Source organism: Amyelois transitella, chromosome 9, assembly GCF_032362555.1.
Source record: "Amyelois transitella isolate CPQ chromosome 9, ilAmyTran1.1, whole genome shotgun sequence".
Taxonomy (NCBI): Eukaryota; Metazoa; Arthropoda; class Insecta; order Lepidoptera; family Pyralidae; genus Amyelois; species Amyelois transitella.
Window position 1 is genome coordinate 6,345,666 of NC_083512.1, and position 11,647 is coordinate 6,357,312.

Consider the following 11,647-nt stretch of genomic DNA (forward strand, 5'->3'; position numbering starts at 1 on the left):
ATTATTACCGATTTTACCTGTTCCTTATATCAGAAGAAGAGGGTTAAATCACGAAATATGAATAAATACAATAATAACGTTATATTTTCGATTTATTGCATTAAAAGCGATTTCATTTAGAAGGTTATACATATGACTTTTTTGCTCGCCAATCTAAAAATTCATCAATATCTTCTTCATTGCCCGAGTCATCGTCTTCGTCTTCACTCATTCTGTCAGTATCCATTTTCTTCTTCTTGGTTTCTTCTTTTTTTAATTCTAAATCTAAAACTCTGTAATAAATAATTTATTTTATCAATAAAAAAGACTATGCGGTGGTATTATTAATTTTACGTTTGTGTACAGTTTACCGTGTACCCGTACCGTGGGCTTTCCCGCAACAATAGGGAAAAGAATATGACCACTCCATTCTTCTTTTAGGCGACAGGCTAGCAACTTGTCACTATTTGAATCTCAGTTTTATCATCAAGCCAAGCAGTTGAACGTGGCCTTTTAGTGTTTTAAGACTGTTGGCCCTGTCTACCCCGCAAGGGATATAGACGTGATTATATGTATGTATGTGTACAGTTCAATTAAACCCCGGCGGAAAAAGAGGGGTGTTATAAGTTTGACGGACGTGTCTGTCTGTAGCATCATAGCTTACAAACGGATAAAGCGATTTCAGTTTTTAGAAAATTAATGTTCTTAGATATGTTTGATCAAAATAAAACACGACAAAATCAATCAGGCCGTTAAAAGTGTCCTCAAACGGGACGTATTTCTCAAAAAATATTACCCAATACATACTACGATACCTTAAGAATTTCTTTAATTATTTCTTACTTTTTAAAATAAACTTAAATTTTGGTGGTTTTTAAATATATATTTTTTTACAGACATATTGTGTCATGTCTGCCGACGACGGACGAGAAAAAAACGCAACGACTGGTAAAATATCGTGATATTACATTAAGTTTGGGTTCTTATAACTTTTCCTTCCAAGAAAACAACGTGAACAGCTATAAAAAAGACATGAACGTCAATATTTACCTGGACCAATTGCGCATCTGTTCGTCTATTTCATCAATTTGGCGTTCTGCAGTTGCTTCTTCTTGTTCACCAGCTATTATTTCTGCAGAAGCAGTAGCTTCCTCCTTAATCTCTTTTTGAAATTTCTCCCATTCTTCTTCAACTGGATCTTTATATTCAATATTTCTTACCTAAGTACCAATAAAAGATGAAGTCAAAGTTCACTTAATTCTATATAAGTACTAAATTCTTGAGTGTTAAGTAGAAATTCAAATAAGATTTCTGAAGCAAATCGCATTAAAACATGCTTAGAGTGATGGGCAGAAACTTCACTTGATTTATCCACATTCATCACCTTAGTCGTTAACGAGCGATTGACGAGGTTGCTTTGATGCAACACATTACATTTCCCTAAAACATTCCCGATTCGAGGTACGTTCACATTTACTTTTAAGGGTTCCGTAGCTAAAAGGTAAAAACGAGGCTATATAAACCGCTGTCTGTCCGTTCGTCTGTCGGTCACCCGGCTGTATCTCATAAACCGTGATAGCTAGAAAGCTAAAATATTAAGGGTTCTCATTAAATAAACGTTTATTTTTTATATGTTTTTGCTCAATATTAATAACAGTTATAGGCAGACACTTACATTTTTTATAAAATTCAATAAAAATATATCTAGTATATATTAAACGGGGCTCTCATACAAAAAAGTATTTTTTGTATGGGAGCCTAGTTTTGAATATAAAAATTAATATTTTTATAACAAGAGTAATGGTGGTACGAAACCCTTACTGAGCGAGTCCGCCTCGCACTTGCCCGGTTTTTAATGTTTCCAGGTACACTCTACTCTCATCACATTTATGCTTAGTTAATCTGCACTCATATATGCACTTCATCTTCTACGGAGTAGACAGAGCCAATTGACTCGAACACCCAAATGCCTTGTTCAAATGAAAACCTTAATTAATTATGGAACTCTCAGTTCCATAATTAATTAAGGTTTTCATAGTAAGTTTGCTAAAATCACCTTAACAATCTCAATTAAGCGGGAAGTGAATACTATGTTCTTTCGTTCGTCTCTACAAGACCAACCTGACCAACATGGAAGCCAACTCTGCGGTTAACCCCATAAATAGAGTGAGAGGGAAGATATGCCTTGGCGATGTTCGTGAATAAGGTGGCAGGGGCCGATTTTCGAACCTTAAGTTATATTTCCATGTTTGATTTAGGCCTATTCTAAGGGAGAAAAAAAAAAAAAAAAATTGTTGATATTTGCCAATGTCAATTTGACAGTTAGTGCCAAATCTATCAAAATATGTTTTCTTCAATGAACATTTCACGGTTACTTTATTTTTTAGATCACAATTTTAACAATATTAGAAAACACACAATGGACAGCACAAGAATGATAAAGTGTGTAACTAAATGCATCCCACCTTTAGATGGTAACAAACACAAAGGTCAAGCGGGCAGGATAGGTGTCGTAGGTGGTTCCCTAGAATACACGGGAGCTCCATATTTTGCTGGGATAAGTGCTCTAAAAGTGAGAAAATAATGTACTCATCGTACCATATTAAATAGGCAACAGGTGACCCTCGCGCAGCATATTGCTAATGCAATACAGCGAGGGAATGCTGCCTGCATGATGGGATCCCTACCTAGGGGTCAAAATTATAAATTGTTTTTTTAGTTTATTGTTAATAAACTGTCTCTATTTTTTATATTAAATATCGTTTTATTGACTAGGTACTTATTATTAAATTATTTTTTACAGGTTGGTGCTGATTTAGTACATATATTCTGTACCACACCAGCAGCCACAGTTATAAAATCATACAGTCCAGAATTAATAGTTCACCCATTGTTAGATAGGCCAAAAGCATTAGCCGAAATATCTCCATGGCTTGACAGACTACATGCTATTGTAATTGGACCTGGATTAGGTAGAGAACCAGACACATTCAAAGTAGTTTCAGATCTCATAAGAACAATTAGAAATTGTAAAATACCCCTTGTCATAGATGCTGATGGATTGTTCCTAATAACAGAAAATCCTGATCTGTTAAAAGACTTTTCATCTCCAGTGGTGTTAACACCAAACAAAATAGAGTTTGAAAGACTTTGCAATAAACCAAATGGGTCATCAGGATTGACACAATTGGGTAAAAATATACTTGTCTTTAGAAAAGGGGCTACAGATGAAACGTTCAGTGGAAATCATGAAATTCAATGGAAATCTGACATTGGTGGGTCTGGACGTAGGTGCGGTGGACAGGGAGACATTCTATCCGGGTCCATTGCTACATTTTTGCACTGGACACTTAGTAATCATGATACAATTGATATCATAAATGAAGATAAACTAATGGCAGCAGCTTCACTGTCATGTTATGCTGCTTCAAGACTTGTGAGGTGTTGCAATGAAAAATCATTCAAAACAAAAGGTCGCAGTATGTTAGCAACAGACATGATAGAACATATCCATGAGGCATTTGAAGAACTTTTTCAACAGTAAGATTTTTGTACGGGATAAATTTTTTTAACATTAGTAACATAAGAATAATAATTGTAAGATTGGTTGCTTAATTAAACATATTGTTCATGCTGTATAAATAAGTATAAAAAAATATGTTATTTATGTGAATTTATGTTTTATATTGATATTTGAATAAATTTGGCTAATCAAATTAGTGTGTATATGCATACTGCAGTAAGTAAGTAGTTAAAGCATTAACATAAATATATTTCTAGGATGTTTTTTTTCCAGAAGATAATTATATGAAAGCAATTTATAACTTATCTTACTAGTCTTACAGCACAGCTTTACTTTAGTGATTTATTCCTACAGTAAAGATTAGGGTTCCTGATTGGATTAGTAAGTGAATCAAAACAGTGTGCATTTTCTACTACATTTATTTGCCTAGCCCTTCTTGCTTTAATGCCCCTTCTTGCACAACCAACTTTCATTGCAATAGATAAGGGGGGTCAATATACCTCAGAAGAGCTTGTTTTGAACTCATAAAAGCATGCAACACTCCATTAATAAATGTTCTCTGCCTTCAATCTTCTTTTAACATTCCAATAACCATCTGCTGTAACACCAATCAAAGATATATTAACTCTTTCCCTTGCTACACTCTTTCTACTCCAATCAAAAGCTGTAACCCTTTGGCAAATGACACCAATATATTCTGGCAAACATTTTAGTCCAAGATCCCAGAGCCGTAAGACACAACTTATTTTCTAAAGAATGGATCTTTCGATTCTCAGTAGTCTTTCATGTACTTTTAATACCTGCATGTTTGTGAGACTTGCCCGGTGACACCTGCGCAGGTACCAGGCGAGAAAGGTAACTAAAAATCACAGTTACTTAACCTTTTCAGCGCCAAAGTCTGATATATCAGACGTTTAAGTTTCGTGCCCTCGCCGCCAAAGTCTGATATATCAGTCAAATAAATCTTACCAATTTAGCTGTATTTTTTCTTATCTTTATAGTACCTGACGACATATGCATAACATTTTTAGACAGTTCATACTTTAGTTAATCAAAAATAACAATTTCACGATTTATTATAATGTTATTTGAATAATAAATTATCAAAAACAAAACCATGTTTATCAGAGATTCTGACTTTTTTTTTTATTTGAACCCTCAGCGCCAATGTCTTATATATCAGACATTAGTGATGTTACATTACAATGTTACTACTTAAACCAGAAATCTGGAACTCTCAAAAGAAACGTCTAAGAAATTAAAAATATTACAGGTTTTTGTTTTGGCCATAAAACTTTTTAGTGTGTCGTAATTTTACCAAGTTTTAGCACAGAAAATGCATTTATTTTCAAATGATGTTTTGCATCGAACTCAGTAAATTGCATGGTATGTCACAACACTATAGCGACACGATCATGCATCTGTCTCGTACGCCAACGACTGATATATAAGACGCGGAAGTGACGTCAGAGGCGTTAGATGTTTCTAGAACTATTTATTTCGTGCTGTACAATGAGGGTAGGAGGTATCGATAAATTATGGAAGTACCCTGTCATGTTATTTTCTGGGTTATCATCTCTGCGTTGCTGTGTAGATTTATTATAATTGCAAATTAATATTTATTGAAATATGACCACTGCAAAGGAGTTGATTAGGATTTACCTTTAGCCATGGCAATTGTAAGTAAAACAAAATTGAGACGACGAAACGAAAAATTACACTTTCAGATGATTCAAGTTAGTCATGTAGGGTAGGTAAAATTTTTACAACATTCAATCGGTTTTTGTCTTTAAAATAAAAATAACCTGATTGAAGGATTTTTAAATAATAATAATACGATCATCAATATTAGTAAAATAATAATTGTCTCCATCATTTAATTAATTAAATCAATAAGTTAAAAGTATATCTTTCGTAAGGTATCGAAGTTTATGACCGGAAGTTGACACATCACTAACACTCGTTAAAAATTCATATTAAGCGTACGCCACTGTCTGATTTATCAGACACGTAGTGATGCAATTAATTATCATGATTACTTGTGCGTTTTTTCGCTGTATTAATACGCCACTGAGATTTCAATACATTTTAAAATGTTTCAAGGAGTAACAATAATAAAATAAAACCCATGAACTTAAAATATAACTGTTTTATAATGATTTATTTAATACAAATTAATAATATCGATACTCAATATTGTCAACACTAGTAAATCAACCACGTTTATTGCCGTGGCGTGTGGTGAACGTTTTTGACGAAAACTCTTGGCGTGGAAAGGGTTAACTTAAATTTTTATGACTGATTTTTATATATATTTTATAGACTATTACTCTGAAGTCATATCAGAGAAGTCAGACGCTTTCCATGCGCCAGAACTTTTGTCAGACGCTTTAAAGCTCTATCAAAAAAAAATTAACTTAATTTATTTTTAAATGTCTGACTTTTATATATGTTATTCAGATAACTATTACAAAGTTGTATTAAATCAGTCAGACAGTTTGTAATGACCAAACACCCCTTAAACACAAGAATTACTCAGCCTCGAGTATGAGCGCGATAGCACAATGCGCATGCGCGTCAGAGTAAAATATCTAATATTTGAAAAGTACTTACTGTTTTCAATTCATATTTTTGCATATCTATTCAAATACGATCAAATTTATAATTAAAATAATAATTAATCATTTTTAAAATTATATAATATATTGCATACTAGCTGTTGCCCGCGACGTCGTCCGCGTAAAGTTCGAGTTGAATCTTAATCATACAGTCTGATACAGACAGACAGACAAAAAATGTAAAAAAAATTCTCTATTTGTTTCAGTCAAAATATTAAATGTACAGACAAAATATTTTTACCGTATGATTATATGTAGTATTTTGATTTTCAGTTTTTTTAATAAATACTCAAACAACACAAAAAAAAATATTTTTAATAAAAATTAACATATATCTTGTTATTGTTGGGACTCGAACTCGGACCGCCAACTTCACAGTCTCACGCGCTAACCACTGGACCATCGAAGCCGTTGCGGTGGTGTCGAAATTAAAGTAGACTACATACATATGGTCACGTCTATATCCCTTGCGGGGTAGACAGAGCCAACAGTCTTGAAAAGACTAAATGGCCACGTTCAGCTATTTGGCTTAATGATAGAATTGAGATTCAAATAGTGATAGGTTGCTCGCCCATCGCCTAAAAAAGAATCCCAAGTTTGTAAGCCTATCCCTTAGTCGCCTTTCACTTATATTTATATGTTATAGGTTTACTATTACTATACTATTTTTTAATTGTTTATGATTTTATTTTTACGAAAAATTCTGCCAGCAACGACAATCTAACTGATGATGAGGACGATGCCTTGAGTGGACAGTACAGAGATTTAATAAATGATGAAAATTCAAATGATTATTTTGATGATGAAGATGATAAAGAGACAATAAAATAATTATTCAATTGATTAATCATAATTAATTATTTTTTTATTGAAATATGAATTGAAAACAGTAAGTACTTTTCAAATGCATGCGCATTGTGCTATCGCGCTCATACTCGAGGCTGAGTAATTCTTGTGTTTAAGGGGTGTTTGGTCATTACAAACTGTCTGACTGATTTAATACAACTTTGTAATAGTTATCTGAATAACATATATAAAAGTCAGACATTTAAAAATAAATTAAGTTAATTTTTTTTTGATAGAGCTTTAAAGCGTCTGACAAAAGTTCTGGCGCATGGAAAGCGTCTGACTTCTCTGATATGACTTCAGAGTAATAGTCTATAAAATATATATAAAAATCAGTCATAAAAATTTAAGTTAAGTAACTGTGATTTTTAGTTACCTTTCTCGCCTGGTACCTGCGCAGGTGTCACCGGGCAAGTCTCACAAACATGCAGGTATTAAAAGTACATGAAAGACTACTGAGAATCGAAAGATCCATTCTTTAGAAAATAAGTTGTGTCTTACGGCTCTGGGATCTTACTCTATTGACTTGTCAACATTTGAAAATAAGGCACTGATTGACAACATCAACAAGACAATTGACAAGAAACTCATTCATCACTGCACTGAACTCTTAACAAATCTCTGCCTAATAACTTTCTCAAAGTTAAGCACATTGTATGCCCTGTTAATGATAACAGTTCGACTATAGGCTATTTGACAAAGTTCTAAAAACTATCTTAGGCTATTTATTTGTTTAAAAGGAGCCCTACAAAAATACTTTTCTGCCTTTATTACAGCTATTTTATTAAAAAATCGAAAAAGAAAATGCAATATTCATATATGCCGCCAAAACGCGACTTTTAGCAATATGGCGGCCATGGCATGCAGTGACGTAAATTTCGTGTAAATATCATACAAAGCTTGTTGGTGTTTCGAAAAGTTTTGATTTTCTTTTGTTTTATTTAACTTGTGCCACGTCATATGTGTGACAATTATTAAAATGAGTTCCTATAAATGTTGTGCAGTGCCTAAATGCACTAATTCAACAATAAAATCTCCTACGAAATCGTTTTTTTCTATGCCGATGGATTTGAATATTCGCAAGAAGTGGTTCCAGATCATGATCTAAGATCAGTGGTTACCAAGATATACTTACACTAGCGACCCGCCCCGGCTTCGCTCGGATGCACAGCCAATATTAAATATATCTCTATTAGAACTAACTAAAGGACCACCCGCAAAGCGGCTAACTAAGTCTTGCTCCCGGCAAAAGTGTCACTTCTACCTCCTGTCCCGGGCCGTGCAGCAGAAATCGTAATATTTTAATTTCACCACAACTTCAAAACCAAACGTCCAATTTTAATCATTCAAAGACCAAATATTATCTACATAAACTGTACTTATTGATGAAATTATTTATTTTGATAAGGATTAATAGCATGAGTAAAAAAACGCGTTTAAAAGTAGACCAAAAAATTCAAGATCCTACTACTATTATAAAGGCGAAAGTTTGTATGGATGTATGGATGTTTGTTACTCTTTCACGCAAAAACTACTGAACCGATTACCATGAAATTTGGTATGTAGGTAGCTGAAGACCCAGAATAACACATTGTCGCAGACTTTTTTGTAGATATTTATAAGATCTACAATTAATTAAAACATTTTATGGTTCTATCTTTTGTAGTTTAGGCAGCGTACGCAAAATAAGTAACTTTTTGGTTGATTTTTTTCAGTTTGTGTCCGAAAAATCCAAATAAATTACGGAACCCTATTTTTTTCCAAAATTAAATATAATCTATGTTACTCGTGGATAATGTAGATTTCGAATGGTGAAAGAATTTTTAAAATCGGTCCAATAGTTTTTGAGCTTATTCATTACAACCAAACAAACAAAGTTTTCCTCTTTATAATATTAGTGTAGATAGTGTAGATTGATGTTTTCACATTCCTCAGTTTGGCAGCATAGAAATCTGGATTGTCTTTGAAGAAGACGCCAACCATTATTGGGTCCACTTTTGCCAAAAGTGGAACTACCAAAAGTCTTTTAGTAGGTTTCGACTGTCAGCTTTCTCGAAATTGGTTTCCATTATTAAATACCTATGTTATCTGAGTAATCCTGAGCGATCAAACACTTATAAAATCTTGAAAAATAATAGCGAACACTAAGGAACAGTACGATCCACAGTCTGTTTATGGATAATTGACGTCATAATAGAAATAGCCAATCACGTTCGTTTTTAGTCACGTGACAGCTGCATAAAAAACCTTATTTTTTGAGACGGATTTTGTTAAAATAATGCAATATTTTTATCTCGCGTTATTACAAATCGCTCCAAAAAAATAATATTAAGACTGATGACATAAAAGAAATGTATATTTTTATTACAGTCAAATAGCCTATTGAAGTACTGTTTGAACAAAAGACAAAAACAACAAACCTAAAATGAGGTAAGGATCAACAGCATTGCTAACACAGATGCCAATTTTATTTATATTTGTTAAATTTAAATATTAGTAAAAAATTATATTTTTACCTTAGCATCCAATATTGGATCATCAAAAAAACCTTCAGGAATGGGCTGGTCTGTCTGCAGTGCCTTCAAAGAATCAACAACCTCTGCAACTTTTGGTAGTTCATCTGTAGATATTTAAGAAAATTACTGATTAAAACTTATCTTCGAAGGCAGTATTTCCACTGAAAAGAGTAATGCAGTTCAAGTAATGTTGCTTTAAAAGTAAAAATATCTTTATTGTCATTTGTTGAGAGTTCTCAAATCAAATGTAATAATGAGAAATTTGGGCTGTCCCCAAAGTACATAGATTTGCAACTAAGCTCTTTTGTACATGAGTCACATATGTACCACCCTCAATGGATTTGTTTGGCATTAATCACTTGATAAAAGTTGTAGAGTTGATGAATGTGAATTTACAAAATTTTAGTATGAATACAATACCTATAAACAATCATATTAATAATAACATATTTAGGTGAAGAAAACTTTATAGTTTAACCAATTATGCACTCTTCCCGAGGGATAGGCAGACTATATTTCCATACATGCAGAGACTGTATATTTCCGTTTGCCATAATCCCTACATACTACTCAAGCTCATCACTCTTGAACCTGAACTTTAGCCTGGACATCTGTGATCTGATCAAGGTTCATTTGTTTGTCAGAGCTTTGCTTACCTATTTTACTTGTTGTGGGTTGAATAACGGTGTTCAGTGGTAACCTTTTGATTTCTTCATTATGGTAAGAAATAATTTGTGGTGCATTATTTTTAGGTTGTACTGTAAGTGTTGGGGTACATGGAACTGCATTCTTCAATATGCCTTTTATCTTCTTTTCCGGTGGTACATCTTTAGGAGGGCTTGCGCTTTTATGTTTAATTTTACCCACTGTAAAATTGTTAGTCAACTCTTTCAGTTTCTTTGCTTTTTCAATATTTTCTCTGTGTTGCTTACTATTAACGTGAACTGGCCACACATTTTCAGAGCGTACTATTGAACTACAAAGGACACAAGTAAGCTGTCCCGCATTATTATATTTAGCCAAAGGATTGTCAATTTTTGTTGATTCCTTCTTTTTACGTTCTGCCATCAAACGACGCATCTCCTCTTGAGTCTTTTTCTTTTCTACTTTCATTCTCAGCGACATTTTAGTACTAACTGTATACAGACATAAAAGTTTTTATCAGCACGTATGTATAAGTTGTTTAGTGTAACGCAATCATATTATAGTTAGTAACCGATCATTAAGGTATGTCCCCCGTAATGAAATTTTATAGTATTACTCTATTACCATGTCTTTAACACTAACAATACAATTACCATGAGTTTAAATTATATTATTCTAGACAAACACAACGAAACAACGTAAATAAAATGCATGCATACAGAAACAGAGACAGAGACCAAGCAAAACACAGTAAAGCATTGCACTGGTGGCATGGCAGACAGGTATGTACTATTGTCAATGCCAGTCATGTCATTACGACATCATTGTCATTGCATTGCATTTTTAAACAGGCAAAGGGAAGCATCTGTACAGTAATATGTAGGTAATCCTCAGCTTTTTACTAGAGATACATATGGAAGGGAACACGAAAGAAATGATCGATGTATTGTAATTGGTACCAACATCTGAGAATATTCCCACTGCTGGTAATTTTTTTTCTAGCTTTGAGGTTAACCCGAATACCTATTATATTGAGAGAGACGATAAGACAATGCCTTTACACATTAGTCAAAAAGGAAGCGAGCGAGCGGCGCTGGCGTTGTTAAAATAAAATTTCCAGGCATTATTGTTGTTGTTTTTGACGCCATTCAATGTTTAAGTTTGGCGCCAATGACGTTATGTTCTTCTTGCCGGTTTGAGAAAGGTTTTCTGGTGCATTTCGTGAAAATTTACCCGAAATTAACTTTTCTAACTCTTTTGCAAAGCTAAGCTGTTACCTAATCCACATCGCCCTCACAGGCGCTTCACTTTGCGACTTCGCGCTCTTGTTTTCCTCATGTCTGACCGTATTTAACACTAGTTGTTCGCTGCGAACTTAGACCTCATACATACAATTGCCCTAAGTTAATTCGTAGGCAAAATATAAGAAGAAAGATCAAAATCATAAAGATGAGCACTGTAACTCAAAATTAGTTGTCGGGACTCGACAATTATCTTGGGACCGGTCATTGCTTGCAACA

General features: G+C 33.6%; 2 protein-coding genes across 2 annotated transcripts; one reads left to right on the forward strand and one right to left on the reverse strand.

Moving 5' to 3' along the window:
- Window positions 1-73: 73 nt before the first annotated feature.
- Window positions 74-10,906, reverse strand: LOC106134718 (zinc finger protein 830). The gene is made up of 5 exons (XM_013334830.2): window positions 10,847-10,906; window positions 10,139-10,618; window positions 9,483-9,586; window positions 1,030-1,199; window positions 74-272 (listed from the first exon to the last, which is right to left on the reverse strand). Exons 1-5 carry the CDS (start codon window positions 10,884-10,886, stop codon window positions 125-127), a joined length of 942 nt encoding a protein of 313 aa, XP_013190284.1. The 5' UTR covers window positions 10,887-10,906; the 3' UTR covers window positions 74-124.
- On the forward strand, window positions 2,313-5,987 carry LOC106134717 (ATP-dependent (S)-NAD(P)H-hydrate dehydratase). The gene is made up of 2 exons (XM_013334829.2): window positions 2,313-2,551; window positions 2,783-5,987. The coding sequence occupies exons 1-2, from the start codon at window positions 2,324-2,326 to the stop codon at window positions 3,521-3,523; spliced, it is 969 nt and encodes a 322-aa protein (XP_013190283.1). The 5' UTR covers window positions 2,313-2,323; the 3' UTR covers window positions 3,524-5,987.
- Window positions 10,907-11,647: the final 741 nt, after the last annotated feature.

Excerpts from the sequence above, each read along its gene's own strand:
- LOC106134717 (XM_013334829.2), top strand. The coding sequence starts at position 2,324 with ATGTTTTCTTCAATGAACATTTCACGGTTACTTTATTTTTTAGATCAC. Across the intron at positions 2,552-2,782 it reads CTGGGATAAGTGCTCTAAAA|GTTGGTGCTGATTTAGTACA; the intron begins GTGAGAAAATAA and ends TATTTTTTACAG.
- LOC106134718 (XM_013334830.2), bottom strand. The coding sequence starts at position 10,886 with ATGCTTTACTGTGTTTTGCTTGGTCTCTGTCTCTGTTTCT. Across the intron at positions 1,200-9,482 it reads ATCCAATATTGGATGCTAAG|GTAAGAAATATTGAATATAA; the intron begins GTAAAAATATAA and ends ATTGGTACTTAG. Across the intron at positions 273-1,029 it reads CAGATGCGCAATTGGTCCAG|AGTTTTAGATTTAGAATTAA; the intron begins GTAAATATTGAC and ends TATTTATTACAG.